General features: G+C 37.8%; 2 protein-coding genes across 2 annotated transcripts; both read right to left on the bottom strand.

Moving 5' to 3' along the window:
• Window positions 1-1,695: 1,695 nt before the first annotated feature.
• On the bottom strand, window positions 1,696-7,575 carry LOC116121119 (serine/threonine-protein phosphatase 5-like). Its single transcript, XM_031407057.1, has 9 exons — window positions 7,353-7,575; window positions 6,438-6,546; window positions 6,228-6,345; window positions 5,255-5,402; window positions 4,712-4,960; window positions 3,342-3,467; window positions 3,142-3,242; window positions 2,373-2,447; window positions 1,696-2,194 (listed from the first exon to the last, which is right to left on the bottom strand). Exons 1-9 carry the CDS (start codon window positions 7,558-7,560, stop codon window positions 2,135-2,137), a joined length of 1,194 nt encoding a protein of 397 aa, XP_031262917.1. The 5' UTR covers window positions 7,561-7,575; the 3' UTR covers window positions 1,696-2,134.
• Window positions 7,576-11,868: 4,293 nt separating this feature from the next.
• LOC116121122 (MLO-like protein 4) lies at window positions 11,869-13,045 on the bottom strand. Its single transcript, XM_031407061.1, has 3 exons — window positions 12,966-13,045; window positions 12,763-12,823; window positions 11,869-12,534 (listed from the first exon to the last, which is right to left on the bottom strand). The coding sequence occupies exons 1-3, from the start codon at window positions 13,043-13,045 to the stop codon at window positions 12,106-12,108; spliced, it is 570 nt and encodes a 189-aa protein (XP_031262921.1). The 3' UTR covers window positions 11,869-12,105.
• Window positions 13,046-18,051: the final 5,006 nt, after the last annotated feature.

Raw genomic sequence — 18,051 nt, forward strand, 5'->3', positions numbered from 1 at the left:
CAGAGCCAATTAACGTCTACGACAATGTCGCATCCTCCCAAAGCTAGAAGATAGAAAGTAGTAGTAAACTGACAACACCCCAAACATGGCAACTTATCTCCATTAGCTACCATGACAAAGAGATGAGAGCCCTCTTTAAAACCCAGCTCAGGGTGGAATCCGACCAAGGACCAAGTCCTAGGTTGAACGGTTCAACCGGTGGGTCAGATTGGCGTTGATGTCAGCATGATTCAACCCTTAAAAATTAATAAATCCCCAAATAAATTGACTGATTTATCTTCTTCTTCTTCCCCATAACCCAACTCCCTCACAATAAAACAATAAGCAGCCGCAGCCTCCTCTTAAAAACCCAATAACCTTCTCCATTCAAATCCCAAAATCAAATCAGCTTCTTCTTCTTCCTCAATACCCAACTCCCTCACAATAAAACAAAAGGCAGTTGCAGCCTCCTCTCAAAAACCCAGCAACCTTCTTCATTCAAATCCCAAAATCAACCCAAATCGCAAAAACCCAGTAGCCTACTCCATTCAAATTGAAAAAACCCAGCCAAATCGCAAAAACCAATAGCCTTCTCACAAAAACCCAGTAGCCTGAAGTGAATCATCGCCTCCCCTCCCTTTCCCCCATCCAACCATCTCGTTAACCACTACCCCACACCCCATCGCATGTCTTACTTAGCCATCATTGACGACCTTACCCCACCACAGACAATAGAGGCGGTAGCCCCCACCACCACCCTATGGCACCCCGTACCCCATCCAACCCACTTCTCTTCCCACCCTATTGCCCATACATCTCATAGCCTCATAATCGCTCATCCCATTTTCTTCACATTTGTTTTCCTTAAAAAATTTCATGTTTTTGAAATGCTTTGATTGATGTGTGAGTTAGGAATATGGTGTTGCTTTGGTGATATGGGTGGGGATTGTATTGATGTTTTGTTGGGAAGGTAACTATTGCTTGCGTTAATTGGTTAGGGGACTTTTTTAATAACCAAAGTGAAATGACGGTGTTGCAAAGAAGAATTGAATAGATGAGATGAACAAAAGAGATTAAGATGAAGAAATCGACAATGGAATAGGGAAAAATGGGTTAGGGCTCGACAAAGACTTAAAAAATAGGGGAAAATGGCTTGAAAACCAGGTGGAGAGTTCACCCGGTTTTCCCCTAAACCGATTGGACCAACGGGTTGCAACAGTATCCACCAGTCCAACCCCGAAGGGAATCTAGGTGAAACGACTCCCCTGGTTTTGAGACTTTCCCAACCCGCTCAACGGCCAGGGCCCAGTCCAACCGGTCGGGCCAGGTTTTAAAACAATGATTTTACTTGTTTTATTGCATCTCACTTCTTTCTTAGCAAATCCAGATTATAGGCATCATTTCTTTCTTAACAAATCCAGTTTATTATTTATAATCCGTACGCCAAATCCAACCTGAAAACTACAACAATCTTTGATCTTAGCTTTATTCAATTCCATCTAAGAAACATATTAAGTAAATAAATATTAAAAACCTCCTACATTTTCTAACCAATCTAATCTTTGCTTCGTTAAACTCTTAATTCAATAAGTGCTACCAGAAAAGTAAGCTGTATCAAACAGAATCTTTGTGAGATGTTTGAAAGAAAATAAGAAAAGGTGACGTAATAAAGATTATCAAATTTTATGTACAAATAGAATAAACATAAATACATGATAAGACAAGTTTATCCCACATTATCATTAAAAGAATAAATCATAAAGTTAAAATCACAAAATGGGCAGAAATAAATGTAATTCAGTAATTCACTCAGAAAATAAGACACATAAAAAATATTCGTACATTTAATAAGACTCTAAACTCTAAAGTCTAATCTAATCTAACCTCCCATTGCCTCTTCGGTCCCCATTTTGGATCCACCTAGAAAAGCCTCGCTTTTGACAAGAAAGAAAATTTCAGAATGGTCAATGCCTCAAATTTGTTACAAACAAATAAAAGTCACTTAAGATGAGAATAATCTAAAGAAAGCTGCTGCATTTGTCAACATGTAAACTGTAAAGGATCTTTTCCAGCTGCCAGAATCAACCTGCACTTCAACAGCAGAACCATCTATGGCAAATTCGTACACAGCCAACCCATTCGGCAAGGAGATGTATTAAGAGAATAATCTAAGAAAATTGTTCGCGTATGCCATTGGCTTGACATCCGGGTGAGGCTGTAAGTTAATCACAAGACAAACATGAAAATTCAAAGTTATCTTCCAAAGGTTCCAAAAATTATTGAAAATAAAACACGCCATCGTCTGCGTGGGAAGGGAAGAAAATAAGATATACATATGTGTAACCATAAAAGCGAAAGACATTACAATTATTCAAAAAATAGAAGCTACTGACCACAGCTGAGAATGTAATTATATTTGGCTTCAAATCAGGGGCTTCAAAACGAATAAAAGCACCCTTGTTACCCATCTGCAATAGTCGAATTACAAGCCAATGTAAGCACCACAACAAAACATGCTACATTTACAAGAACAATTCGGCAATGGTAATAAAACCATCCATTTGTATAATTCAACTTAAAGTATAATCTTCAACTCCCATAAGAACTTACAATGGGTTTTCCAGTTTCATGTTTAAAGGGAATAAGTGGATTTCTAGCTGTGAAAACAGTATAGACAGTAGTACAACTATTTTAATAATAGGTGAACTACCAGTAAGCATAACTATCATATTGCAATATCAGAAACTTTGTCAACTTTGCACGAAAGTTCAACAATAATATCTAATGGTTATTTATTCAGTAAAAAGTAATTGACATTTTCTGAAAAGACGAACAAAGTTGACTTAATGCTTCTGTAAGATAAGCAATATCCAAATGGGATCTTTTTAGGTACTTCTTTGTGACTCCTCAATACATATATTATAATTCCTAAATGTATCCGACTTTATGATACTTTTGCTAACATGTCAGGTATATCCACTCCATGCATCAGTTCATAGCTCCCAGTTTAATCTGAAAAATGTTCAAACTTAAGTTTGATATAAATTTATTTCAAGCTCAAAAACAAAGTAACCTAGCATAATATATAGAAATGACCAACAAAGTTTGTCAAAACTACATCAGATATAGAAAGAAATAATCCAGTAACCATAATTTAGTTACCTGGTCGCAGTAATTTGGTGCAGAAAATACAGTAATAAGTTTTCCATCATGCTCAATCTCATAACCTTCGTCCTTTACTTCATGAGATCGCACAACTAAGTCTGTACATTGAGTAAGGTATGTTAAGCACTGACATGGAACGAACAATATAGACAGTAGTACAAAACTACCTAGATTTCATTTTGACAAAAGAAAGCTACCTAGATTATTATCCTGCAGAAATCTTTTTGTCACATCAGCACCAAAAGAAAGACCCACTCCTCGTTTGCTAGGACCTCTTCCAGGGAGAGGTTGCGGATCACTCCATAGTAGTTCACACATCAATCCTAATGAAAATCAGACAAAAAAAATGAGCATGCAAAGAGCAACAGACAAAGTCAACTAAGAGCATGGTCAACAAACGCATAAATTAGACACACTCAACTTGGACAAAGTTGAAACATAACTGTCCTTGTTAAGAGTTTAAATACTTTTATTGGATCACCCTTGGGATTTATGGTTTTGCCAACATCATATCAAACACTATTTTATCAAGAAGTCTTGTGTTGGAATCTTAAAGATTCCTAAATTCCATTAATTTAAATTATATCACAAAGGAAATCAGGCATATAATAAGATCAGCATGTTTTTGAGTTCATGTGACAAGTCCACCGACTCAATTCAGGTATGCATGTAAGATGGTGTCACTATTGTCAGCCCATCTCTTATTAGCTCAAGCTTTTGGGATTCATAGTGCTTTAAGAATCCTTTTTACTTCCAAACTAAGACAACTCTTCCAGCCTTCTTCTGAAACTCTCGGTTTTATGGGAAAGGAAGGACAGCCAGCCATCTGTGACCAGACATAAAAACTAAATCTGCTTTAAGAAAAAAGATGGATTGCTTAAAATGCAATTGATGGAGTTTGATGTCCTCAAGTAAATAGATAAGAGTCACCAACAACATACCATATTCCAATTAGATACCATGTGCTACACAATCCTCCCAGTTCTTTGATGGGAAACAAAAAATTTTACAAGGAGATAAAAAGATCAGTATTTCAGAAAATTACGTGGACAAAGATGTGTCCACTGGTGAAAAGTCAAGATGAAGAAAAGTTTCAAAGGAGCAAAGAAAGCAGTAGAACTTAAGAAGAAAGATGTCCCTCAGGATTGCTTAGTCAGTAAAAAAGATGTTCTCAACGCACTGTCTCTCAAAGGAGACCAGGGGCAAATTCTGTTGTTTTTCTCATTCCAAAATACAAATCCGCTCTCTCAAACTTGTTCCTCAATTCTTCTCTTCCAAAAGTTATTTAAGATTAGATGATAACATAGGAAATCATTCTTACTGTGATCACTAGGAAAGTATTACACATATGACAATATTTTACAATTCTTCTCTTCCAAATTTTTGTTAAGATGACATAGGAAAATCATTCTTGCTTTGATCACTAAGAAATCATCACATGATATACAATTAACATAAAGGTGAAAAAAATATTATGCTATATCAGATAGGCCAAAGAGCCTGTTGATGGCAATAATATAAACACAAGGAAGCAATAACAAAAAAATATACTAAACTGGCCACATACCTTCCTCAGGAGGCTCAAAGAACCGATCAATTGCCCTAATATCAGACAGTTTAACACCATCAACACTAAAAAGGCCTCCATGGACTACAAAAACCTTCTCATTTAGCACATGAGCCAAAGGCAAACAACAGAACACTTCTGCAAAGAGTTCCACAAATGTTTCGTTCAACTTTGATCGGACCTCACCCTCGAAGCCATATATCTTGTTCATGCTCTTGCTCTCATGATTTCCTCTAGCAAGATATATAGCTGAAAATTTTCCACACAGTTAAATAATGCAACGTGAAAAATGAATTACTGGTCACAAACACATCATAATCAGGAACAAATTCACATAACAGTAAAAATACCACAGCAATTAATATTCTTTTACCAAGACACATAAACAATTCTCTTGGTTCAAAATGAACAGCAAACACATATAGAATCATTAAATAAAATCTCTTACAACTGGCCAGTCATTGAAGCTGGGAAAAGAAAAAAAACACCTGCAGAGAAAGCTGAGGCTGAATACCAGAAACACAAGAATCAAAGAAGGTTTACCTGATGGAGACATGCACTTAAAGGCAAATAATGTGAGGATGACCTCCAAAGAAAACGATCCCCTATCCACAAAGTCACCATTAAACAGATATGGATTCTCTTCTGAGGGAAGCCCATTAAGCTCAAAAATGTTTAACAGATCATAGAACTGCAAGCATTGCAAACATATGTACACAAATAAGTGCAACAAGCTATGGTTGGAAATAAGATAATAACAAACAATTGTGCATAACTTGGAAGCAAAAAGACAGATTTCTGAGGACGGCTATTAAAAAGAAATATAAACCAGATAGAAAACTTGAGAAAGCAAAGGTGCCAAAATGCTTAATCATAAGACGCAATAGTAGCAATCTACCAGAAGTTTACTGGAATGGCAATAGATTATAGTAACATTTCAGTGCTCAAATGAATGCAGGGATATAAATACGCAGATAAGACACATGCAGAATCGGGAAAGTTGGATAGTATGTTACTCATCAAAGTAAATCCAAATAATCCATAATCTAAACACATACTACCACCAATCTTTAGTCTTCAAGAAAATCAACAAATACATAGTAGATTTTTGACAAAATAATTATGTGATCATCAATTAATCTCTTTATTTAAGAAACGTTTTCAGGAAAACTTTAAGAAAATTGGAGGTAAAAACCAAAAACATAGTTTGGTCAGTGTATCACCACAGATATGAAGTATGAATAATCCTTTATATATACATCGAAATATTAGCAAATTTTGTGATAGAACTCCATATATCACTTATCCAAAGATAGTATACTAATAAATTTGCAGATCGTTCTATTGCCAAGCTCACAACAGGTTGGTGCAGAATGACATTTTCCATCAACTAACCTTTTTGCAATCTAAAAAGGTGTCAATTATCGTGTTTGTAAGTGTTACTCCATCAATTTCAAAATTAATGTCAAAGTATACACTCACTCCATAATTCAAGAATGACTAAGCAAGCAATTACCTGACCATGTATATCACCACACACAGTAAAATGATTGTCATCAGGAATATTTATATCAACAAGAGAAGGCAGAGCCCGCAACATTTCCCTTGTTTGTAAGACAATCTGGAATGCATACCTACAAAACAATGCAAGCAGCATTCAAAGAAAAGATTAAGACATCACCATTTCAGAACTAAATTCATATCCATCTGTGCTTGTTAAACATACCGTTTGTGTAAGCACTTCTGTTTCTTGAAGTCATCAACCATTTTCATTACAAAATCCAAAGTAATAACATCTCCCTGTATCCTTGCCCCAGAGTACTGTGGCTCCACCTCTAGAATGGAACAGAAATGCAATGTGATCAATATCTATGGATCAAATCATCTGATGAAGTTCTAATATCATAAAAACAAAAACCACAAAGTTCTTTCAGCAATCATGATAGAAGTAAATACAATCAGTATTAAGAGGTGAAGCAATAGGCAAAAAATTGATCGTCATGTCAAGATTAGAAGTGTGAGGCTACTCATGCTCCTACTTAAGACCTTATGAATTCAATTAAAGAATTATTAATTTAAGATTACAAAGGTATGTCATTGAAGCATGGAATTAAAAAGGATGCAAAAAGTGGACAACTCTATGGAGCTGTACATGCTAGTTTGTAATGTCATTTCCACACATGAATTCCATCAATTACTTATACTTGTGACCAGTAAAGAAAATAATAACCAACAAATGATAATAAAAACCGCATCTTTTTTGTTGTTGACAAGCATTATATCCTTTGCCAACTATCTTCAGTTAAAGCTTCTGTCATTCTTTCAAAGGACATTTATTCATTTTCTTTTACTACAATATCTCAAATATTAAATATCAACTCATGTCCACAAGGTCAATTTAGGGAAAAGGACCCTGTATTACCAGAGAAAATACTTCCAAATGTTATGTAATGTCATTCACAGTTCTATAAAATGTTCGAGCTGTAAGATGCTTTTTTCCTACTACACTATGAGAAGGGTATTTGTAGTTGATACATATATTCTCCAATTAACTACCAAAATGAGGGTTTTCTGATTTTGGAAAATTATGAAAAATAGCTAGTGAGTCTAGTTCAATAACTCATTTATTCTGAGCTCAAACCTAGTTCAAGTTTTCGACCCTTTGTAAAGACACCACTACCACCGCAGCCACCCCACCAATAAACCCCTAGGACCATCAGCACTGCCACCACTATTCCAGTAATTGTTGTGGCTATTGCTGGCCCCACTATCACCACCACCGCCACAATTGCTGCTGTAACTGCCACTATGACTGCTTGGATGGGCACAGATGATGAACTGGGGCTCATCCCTATTATGTACAATATATTAAAAAAAAATAATAATAGAATTAATACTTAATTAATAACACATTTAATTAATGGAAATGAATATACTTATTTATTCTCTCAATGTCACTTTTGTCCACTTTCTGCAGAACATCTCTGATGCTTATATATGTTAGGGTGTCTATAAGGATTTGCAATTTCTCTTATAGCAACATTAGTGCTCAGTTTGCGGAACTAAGTTCTTTTCTAACTTTCATTTGTAATTCATAAATCCTTCAGACTTTTTTTCAATTAAAAATTTATGTTAGATTATTCTCTCAACTAGATCCATTATTTTCTTATTCTCTGTCAGCACGATTCCCTCCAAATTGCATAATGTTCTTGGATATACATATATATTTTCATACATAATTCTCAATGTGTAATTTGTGATATTCTGGCANTTACAATACGCCACTAGCTAGTTTAGTTGATGGAAACACTAGGTTATTCCAAATGGCCGTGATAATACCGTAGAAATGAGAGACGTCGTGCCTATCTTAATTAGCTCTGTGAATGGATGATTTGTGTCTATGCGAATTGGTTCCTTCGTTGTTTAGACTAGGCTATATGCCACTAGCTAGTTTGCATAATGAAAGTGCTAGGTTGAACCTAATGATGTACGAACCCTAGAACGGAGTGGAAATAATGATAGTTTGATGATGAATACATTGTGTTAGAGTTAGTGCCTTAGAGCCAATCAGTTATTGTAGAATTGACTCTCTGAAATGATGTTTAATTATTTAATCAATAAAAGGCAATTTTCTTCTGTATCATGTAAATCATAATTGCATGTAATGATATATGTCCTTAGGATGGTAGAACCGTGACGAAGGTATCAAGTGTTTCAAATCTTGATAATGAGAACCATATGATCACATATGGTGGCCATTCTAGAAATGTCTGTAACCCCAGTATTATTCTAACCAAGGACGCAGATAATACGGAAATGCTATCATAGTGTTGAACGACCCTATCGAAAGATAGTGACTGATCTCACTTGTCAAGGTTATTTGTTGATAACCTGATGTGACACATGTGTATTTGCTTTAGGCAAGTTCACTGGACAGACCTACTAGAGGATTTCATATGGATGGTAACCCCAATATCTATAGAATAAATTCTCTAACAAATGGTGGTGCATGTGTTCCTTAGACTTGAGATCACTAGAGCGGCTTGTGCATTGATTGGTGTAGTTTGACACTAGCCTAACATAGTTTTATTTAGAGCTATCAATACGGTAATGATTAGCTACATCAAGGAGTATATCAAGACTATGGTGGATCGATAAATGATTCATCACTCCCGGGTACGAGAGAAGTTATCTTACTACACAATTTAGTGAATGGCAGTGATACTAAAGTTATGGCCACAGTGGGATTGAGTTGTTTCTCAATCTAATTCATTATTCCGGTCATTGGTCCAATAACTTAATACAAAGATATCGAAGATAACTGAGGTTGACACTATTTATGTACCTCAGCCTCGATGAGATAACAGATGATGAAAGGCTCGGTTTGCACGGTAACCATATCATTGATAGGCAAGCTATTTCGCTGAATCCGAACCTATTGGGTGGCCATGATGCCTTGCTAGAGGCCAATCTTGGTCTGTGTTTAGTGAGACGATTGATTGGTGTTAATTGCGAGACTACTCACTACTGATCCATCATCGACCAAGACATAGCCTGATAATTATGATGGAGTTAGAGCCTTAGGATTCTTTGTAGATAGTTAGATTTAGCTTTATTTTAATGTCGTTTATATGTTTTCTTTATTTCAATTCTTGTTATTTTCATCAAGGCACAGTTTCTAGGATTGCAATAGCACTTCTAATTTTTGGGGATTGACCCTTATTGTGCACTATGCTGCAATTGCGACTTGTGCATTTGTGAAGGATTAAACTTTGTATGTTTGTCAAGGTGCTGTTAGTTGGAAAAATTCCAAACAGACAACTATAGCAGACTCCACTATAGAAGCTAAATACATTGCTACTTCATAAGTAGCAAAGAAAGCTATTTGGATGCGAAAGTTCGTAATTGAACTAGGTGTGGTTCCGAACATGGCTTACCCAATAAGCATGTTCTATGACAATACTGGAGCTATTACACAGGCAAAGGAACCAAGGGCACACCAAAAATCCAAACACATTCAGCGCAAGTATCATATTTTGAGAGAATTCGTTGGAGATTATAATTCTGAAGACATCTTCAATAGAAAATGTAGCTGATCCACTGACCAAGGCGACGATACTAAAGTAATTGAACCATCATATTGAGAAGATGGGTATGAGATACAACATCATATGGCTTTAGTGAAAGTGGGAGTTTGTTAGTGTATGCCTTAGAAACTATTCGTGTTGTCAGTTTCAGAGCATTATGTTTTGTATCAATATATCATAAATGATAGAAGATGGAGTTTTTCAATTTATATATATATAAATTGCTTCCTTTATTTAGTCATGCATTTAAAATAAAGTATGTATATGAATTTATCAAAAGGTTCCCCACGGAAGTAATATTCTTTGGGCAACTATATTGCATAGTAGGCATACTAGATGCTTCCAAAAGATATCATGAGTTGATATAAGTACGGATGATTATGATAGTCATGTCACTTGGGCATTAGTATGGATTAGCGATTGGTGAACTATTTTTCGAACGTGACCAAATAACGACAAATCACTTGGAAAAACATGTAGTCAATGATTCATCGTTTGGTTATATTAGTGCACGATGTAGTCCTTTGACCTAAGACATAGAGGTCGGATCCGATACGGATGCGTATGGTTCATATGGTGTATAAGTACGAGACTAGTCATGTTTCATATAATAAATCATATTTGGTCATGCGTTGTTCATATGTAGAAATAAACGATGTTCAAGACGGGATCCATTGACTTATAAATATAGGATTAGGAGTATCGTTGACTCCATCTGGATCTGGGTTCCTAGCCGAATGTTGATAAATGTCAGAAACCAAAATCTCTGGCCAGAGTATATTATTAGTCACACGGAAGTAAGTTCGTGATGACAAGTTCCAGACATACTGATTGAAGATTTGGTAGAAGATCGAGTTTAAGATTTTTGACTTTCCATGAATCTATACTCGATCATGATATATTAATGGAGGAACTTTACTTGCATGACACATGTGATCTGAAAAGGGGTCGATGAAGTATTTTTTTTCATTGTGGTTTAGGAATTATGACATATTGTTAGATGTTTACCATAGTCGTTGGGCTTTCAAACATATTTTCAGATTCATCCAGAACTGGCTCATTCCTAATCCACGGTGGACCTACATGGTCACACCATCAAGGGGTAGTGTTCAATAGAACACCTCTGGTAAGTTACAAGTGACTCATTTTTGTATGTACTTTCTCTGTTTTTCAGTTTACAGCGCTTTTCATATTGTAAAATATCCGTTTTTGATTATCTTCCAGTACTTGAAAGTGCTTCCGCATGGGTTGTGTTTAAAAAGAACACTTCTGGTAAGCTAGTTAATAATTTTTTTAGGACTTTCTGTGTCTTTAAGCCTACAATGTTCTTAATCTTGTCAAACAAGGACTTTTAATAATTTAAAGTGTTTTTATCCATGAATTCGCGTAGTTCAATATGACGCTTTTTCCCCGTAATTATGAGGTTTTTGTTCCAAATATGAAGCACCCATGGTCAACTCAACCAGGAAGCAAGTGTTTTTATCTTGTCAAAAATTCATTTTGGATTAATTTTAAGTACTTGAAAGTGCTTTATTAAGCACTGTCAGAAGCACCAGCGTCAAGGTTTGTGTTTTAAAAAAAAAAAAAAAAAAAAAAAAAAAAAAAGAATACTTCTGGTAAGTTACTAAGTTACTTATTTTTTAAGTATTTTCTGTGTTTTTCAGTATGCAATGTTCTTAATCTAGTCAGAATAGCACTTTTTCTTATTTCAAGTGTTTTCATCCATGAATTCCCAGAGATGATGAATATGATGCTTTTTCCCAGTAACTATAATGTGTTTGTTCAGATATGAAGCATTCATGCTCAACCATGAAATGCAGCAATGAATCCAAATCCTTCGCAATATGGCTACAGAACTAGGTACTCTAACATTAAGTTACAGCTTAGTATAAATTTCTTAATATTTTAACTGAATTCATTAGCAATCAGGTTGGTTTATAGATAAGATAACAAATGAAAGGTCCAGTTCTCTTTGTTTGAGATGAATGGAGCGTAAAATAAAGAACATTTTGCAATGGAAAACAAACCGCTAATTCTTATAAAGAACATTATAAGATGAAAATACTGCTCAACTTCATTGCCATTTCTCTGTAACTTTCTTTCGTATCTTAGAATTATGAATAAATAAAAACCTATTTTCATGGCTCATACCAATGTGGGTTAAGAAGTTATGCCAGGCTTAAAAATTACAACCTTCCAATACAAGATTATTTTACACCATTCATTGTGCATTATCAGTATTCCAAGCAAGTTGGTTGCACATTTTAATGCTATCCAAAAATTATCTGAACCCAGAAAGGATGTGTTTCAGGTCTTCTGAAATAAGTCATAAAGAGTCTCAACTTTCCCTTCCTCTCCATTGCCTGTACTACCTTCTTCATCAGTACTGGGAGGTTCCAAGGCATTAATGTTTATAGTATCCGATAAGTACTCTTGCACTCTAAATGACAATTCAGTTTCAGGATGTTCGGAGGTCTGAAGAACAGACTCTGCTTGTTCAGTTGATGTTATAGTTACTTGATTCAGTGACTCCATGGAAGAACTCCTAGATAAAGTACTGGATGCCACCATTATTTCATCTCTTTCATCAATTGTTGATTCGAGTGAGCATATAGACCTTGTAGTGCGTGAATGCAATGAGTCGTGTTTAGACCTCTCCTTTACTCTCTTACACCAACTATGGAGCGACTCTCTCACACTTTCTGCCACCAGAGCTTTCTTCCATTGAGATCCCATCTGAATTGGTCAAAGAGCTATCAGCTTAGAATCCTAAAATTACAAGAGTTTAAAATGAACTCATATTTATTCCTTAGTCAGAAACATAAGCTAAAGCTTCAATAAGCACACCAGAAGATAGAAGTTTGTAAATTGCGAAACATGTATAGCATAGATGTACTATTTCAATTCAAAAATGCCAATTTAATTTTAGTATCAATATTTGTTTGTAAAAGTTGTTAGGCAAACCTGAGTCACAATCACATTCAGTGGCACTGTGCTGTAGCTGCACCAGAACTGAACAAGAACCCTGCATTTATAAAAATAAAATACATATATAAGATCGTTTTTGCCATCTAAAAGTACATGTAACTAATCTATTTGCACATTATATATATCTAAAAGAAGATTTTTTTTTTTTTTACTTTTAGCCCTGTACCTTAGCTCTGTACAGTGTTAAAGGATCATTTTTGCTTGAAGCTGACAGCATCTCATTATTTATGTACATAATTTGCCGTCTCAACATAATCATGATCAAAAACACAAAACGTAATTTGTGTAAATCGATGCAAGAACCACAGAGAAAGTTGAAGAATAGTGTATTCTTATAAACAGAGAAGTTTTCTGGAAAGCACATGTTTTCAATCAGAGATAGATAGTGATAAGCAACCAGGAGGACTGGTATACCGTAGGAAGAGCAGGGGTAAAAAGCAGAAGAATATTGCTGACACTTGTATGTAAAAGGTTGAGTTTGTTAGAAAGGACAGATGGCTTGAGGGGAGTGAATATAGGAGAATTCAGTTAGGAGCACAATAGGTGCCAGGAAAGAATAAAAACAGGGGAGGAAAGTAAGAAAAGGAACTTTTGGAAAAGTAAATTGGAAAGGAGGCTGCTGACCCTCGAAGTCAGTATTTGGGAGGTGGCTGACCCTCGAAGTCAGTCTGTTACTTATCCTTTTGGGTTGTACTCTTTACTGCATTTTACGGATTATTTTCTGAGTTGTTTTGCTTATTAAATATCGAGCTAGGATTGTTGGAATATATCTATTTTTGTCTGTGGATCTATTGTCTGCTGAGATTAATACAACAAGTTCCTTTTACGGTTTTTGAGACTTTGGCTTGTGAATGTGTATGGTTTCCTGGTAGTCTGAGTGATTTGCAGGACAGGTTCTATCAAGTGGTATCAGAGCACTTGTGGTCTGGGTAATGGTTGTGACGAGGATGGATTCTAGACTTGATAATGTGGAGAAAGAGGTCACAAAATTAGGAGTTGAAATGGGGACCATCCGGGAGTGCTTAGTGGAGTTACAGTCATGGGTAAGACGAAAGAATGAGGAAGAGGCAGGTAGAGCAGAGGTACGTTCAACAGAAAATGTTCAGTCTCACAACGAAGAAAATGTAATTGGAGACAGTGGGTCTGGAAGCATTAACCAAAACCGCAATGAAATGGGGGGAAGAAAATTGGAGATGCCAGTTTTTTCGGGTGAAGATCCTTATGGGTGGATTTTTAAAGTAGAGCGGTACTTCAGTATCAATGGGATATCGGAAGAAGGGAAGTTGGCAACAGCTGCGGTTTGCATGGAGGGAGAAGCTATCAATTGGTTCCAATGGACCGAATCCAGAACACCGGCAAACTCGTGGGCTATGTTGAAATTAGCGCTACTTCAGAGATTCAGTGGATCCCAAGAACTCAACCCGTATGAATCTCTAATGGCAATGAAGCAAACTGGTTCAGTAGTGGAGTTCCGCCGTCAGTTTGAAGCAGTAGCAGCTCTTTTGGTAGGGGAGAAAGAAGAGATCCTACAGGCCGCATTTGTGAATGGATTAAAAACAGAAGTTAGGGCTGAGGTTAGAATGGGCCAACCAAACTCATTAATTCAGACTATTGAACTGGCCCAAAGAGTTGAGGAAAAGAATCAGCCCTTGGAAGAAGCCCAAGTGGGAGCAAATAGGGCCTCACGCACATTAGGGCTGGGATTTTCAGATGGATCCAGGAGTTCAACCCGCTTTGACCACCCGACCCGAACTAATAGTAATACATGGAGTTCGACCCGATTTGAAAACCCGACCCGAATTAATATTAATCCCAGATTTCCAAATGCGATGGAATCCCTAAAATCTAACCCAAACCCAAATTCCTTCTCCCATCTCAATCGACGTTCACCAGAGTCTTCCACGCAAGGTTCATCAGCGAATTCCTCCACCCGCGATCAATCGACGACAAACTTCAGGCCATTCGATCGGCAGAATTTCCAGCGACGAGACTTTCCCTTCCGTCGAATGACAGATGCAGAGATTCAGAGAAAACGAGAAAAAGGGATTTGCTTTAGGTGTGATGGGAAATATTCGATTGGGCACAAATGTGGGGAGAAACAATTCCAGATCATTCTGATTGATGAAGAGGAAGAGGATTCAGATCTGATGGGGAGTGGGGGTACTTTCGAAACATGAACAGAGCTACAGCAGGAAAATGTGGAGCTTTCCTTGAGCTCAATGGTGGGGATTCAGGGTCCGAAGACAATGAAACTCAAGGGAAAAATCCAAGGTAAGGAAGTGATTGTGTTGATTGATAGTGGGGCTTCCCACAACTTTATTAGTTCAACGGTTGTAAAGAGGTTGAGAATGCCAGTGGTGGGTACGCAATCTTTCGGGGTCAGAGTAGGTGATGGGTATAGTGTGAGGTGTGAAGGGGAATGTCGGAACGTGTGTTTGGAATTACAGGAGGTGACGATTGTGCAAAATTTTTTCCCATTTAATATGAGCAGTGCTGACGTCGTTCTGGGGATTGCTTGGCTTGAAACTCTAGGTGAAACTAGGACGGATTGGAGACAACAAACTATGAGGTTCACGTTCGGCAACCAGGTAGTTTGCCTGTATGGGGATCCGTCGCTTAGTAAAACTATGGTATCCCTCAAAGCGATTATTAAAGCAGTACAGAATGAAGGACAAGGCTGTTTGGTAGAATTCGGGCAGCTACAGACTCAGTGTGAACAGATTGGGAGTATCGATGACAGTTTGCTGGAGGTTTTGGGTAGATTTAGCCGAGTCTTTGAGCCCCTTCCGGGGTTACCACCTGTCCGATCAAAAGATCATGCCATCCAATTGGTTCCGGGAGCACAACCGCCGAACCTCAGGCCATACCGGTATCCTTATTATCAGAAAAATGAAATAGAGCGTATTGTCAAGGAAATGTTGACCTCAAGAATTATAAAGCCAAGCATCAGTCCGTTCTCTAGTCCTGTGTTGTTGGTGAAAAAGAAGGATGGAGGGTGGAGATTTTGTGTAGACTATCGGGCAGTTAATAAAATCACCAATTCCGGATAAATTTCCGATTCCCGCGATCGATGAATTGTTGACGAGCTTGACGGGGCAACAGTATTTTCAAAACTGGATTTGAATCGGATATCATCAAATCCGAGTGAAACCAGAGGTACACCCAAGCCGCCCTTCGAACACAAGAGGGGCACTATGAATCCTAGTAAGCCGTTGGCCTACCAATGCACCGGCGACTTTCAAGAGTCATGAATGATGTATCAGGCCTTACTTAAGAAAATTTATGGTGTTTCGACGATATACTGATTTACAGCCGGGAAATGGACGAACATGCGAAGCATCTGAGCATTATTTTGCAGGTATTGTTGGAGAATCAGTTGGTGGTTAATCAAAAGAAGTGTCAATTCGGACAGCTCAATTAGAATACTGGGTCATTAGTGTCAGCTAAGGGCGTGGCCGTGGATCCTCAAGATAGCTAGCATAACCAAATGGCCAGAACCAAAGGACGTCAGAGCACTCCAGGCTTTCTGGGTGACAGGATATACGCCGATTCGTGCGCGATATGGTAAAATGCTCTTCCACTCACCCCCTACTAAAAAAGGATTCTTTTGATGGAATGCAGCAGCTCAACGGCTTTTGAGAGTTAAAGCGCATCATGACCAGGTCCCTGTATCGGATGCCCAATTTCACTCAAGAATTTATTATAGAGACCGTGCTTCAGGCAGCGATTAGGGGGGTATTGATGCAAGAAGGGCGGCCTATAGCATTTCTCAGCAAGGGATTGTCTCTCAATCTAAACTGAAACTGTCTATGAAAGGGAATTGATGGCCGTAGTCCTGCTGTACAGAAGTGGCGCCATTACTCTCTGGGTAGACGCTTTGTTTATCGCACGAGCAGCGGAGTCTCCATTTTTTAACAGACCAGAAACTTTTAAGTGAAAGTCAGAGAAATGGGTTATCAAACTGTTGGGACTTGACTTCAATATCCAATATAAACCTGGCCCACAAAACAAAGCCGCAGATGCTTTCAGGATGCCTGATACGGTTGAACCCATGCCTATCTGTGGGATGTTTTTCTGGATTAGACAGTCTTGAAGATGCAGTTCAGCCGGATGCTAAATTAAGTGGGATTATACAACAGTTACTGATTGACCCGAAAAGCCATCTCGTTTCAATTGGTGGGCCGCCATCTGTATACAATAAAAGGTTAGTATTACCTAAATCTGGACCTCACATCCAAATGATACTCACGAATTTCATACTTCACCCATTGGGGGCCATCTGGATTTTTTCGCACATATAAACGGATCTGAACGTGTTGTTTTGGGAAGGAATGAAGAATGATATCAAGGCATTTGTGCGGCCTGCAGTGTTTGTCAACAAATAAATACGATGCACTTAGTCCAGCAGGTTTGCTTCAACCATTGCCGATTCCTACTCAGGTATGGGCTGATGTTTCTATGGATTTCATTGGGGTTACCCAAGCAAATGGGGTTGATACCATTCTGGTTGTGGTCGATCGTTTGACAAAATAAGCCATTTTCTCACTTTAAACACCCGTACACACCAAGGTGTGGCGATCTGTTCATAAAAGAGTGGGAAGTTGCATGGTTTTCCCGAAGCATTGTTTCACCGAGACGAATTTTCAGAGCAATTTTTGGGCTGAATTATTCAAACAGTCTGGGACAATTTACATGAGTTCAGCTTACCATCCGCAGACGATGGTCAAACAGAAGTGGTAAACCGCTGTTAGAGACGTACCTTCGATGCTTTGTTAATAGCCACCACAACAGTGGCCCTAAATGGTTCCGGGCAGAATTCTGGTTCAACAACACTTATCATAGTCCACGGTATGTGTCCATTTAAGGCTCTCTATGGCCGCGACCCTCCAACAGTGCTGCGCTAGCTGACCACACTTTCGTTGAAACGTTGACCAGCAACTTCAACTACGAAACCGGGTTCTTGAGGAGCTAAAGGCCAATCTTCTCAAAGCTCAAAACCGCATGAAAGTGTATGCCGATCGCCATCGCGGGAAGTGACATTTGAGGTGGCGACTCTGTCTATTTGAAGTTACACCATATAGATTCGTTCTATAGCCCCTCGGTTTATGAAAAATTGAGCCCCGGTTTTACGGTCCTTTTGGATCACGGCAAGAATTGGGGCGTGGGCTACAGGCTGGCTATCCTCTTCAGCTCGTATACACAACGTTTTTCATGTTTCACAATTAAAGAAAGCAACTTTCCCAATCCAATAGTCAACCTTTACCG

The sequence above is a fragment of the Pistacia vera genome, unplaced genomic scaffold (genome assembly GCF_008641045.1).
Source record: "Pistacia vera cultivar Batoury unplaced genomic scaffold, PisVer_v2 Contig966, whole genome shotgun sequence".
In the NCBI taxonomy this organism is placed as follows: domain Eukaryota; kingdom Viridiplantae; phylum Streptophyta; class Magnoliopsida; order Sapindales; family Anacardiaceae; genus Pistacia; species Pistacia vera.

Coding starts and splice junctions, on each gene's coding strand:
- LOC116121122 (XM_031407061.1), bottom strand. CDS start 13,045: ATGATTATGTTGAGACGGCAAATTATGTACATAAATAATGAGATGCTG. Junction 12,824..12,965: donor AAAAATGATCCTTTAACACT/GTACAGAGCTAA, acceptor TTATAAATGCAG/GGTTCTTGTTCAGTTCTGGT. Junction 12,535..12,762: donor TGAATGTGATTGTGACTCAG/GTTTGCCTAACA, acceptor TGACCAATTCAG/ATGGGATCTCAATGGAAGAA.
- LOC116121119 (XM_031407057.1), bottom strand. CDS start 7,560: ATGAGCCCCAGTTCATCATCTGTGCCCATCCAAGCAGTCATAGTGGCA. Junction 5,403..6,227: donor GTGGTGATATACATGGTCAG/GTAATTGCTTGC, acceptor CAATGCTTGCAG/TTCTATGATCTGTTAAACAT. Junction 2,448..3,141: donor CACCAAATTACTGCGACCAG/GTAACTAAATTA, acceptor CGACTATTGCAG/ATGGGTAACAAGGGTGCTTT.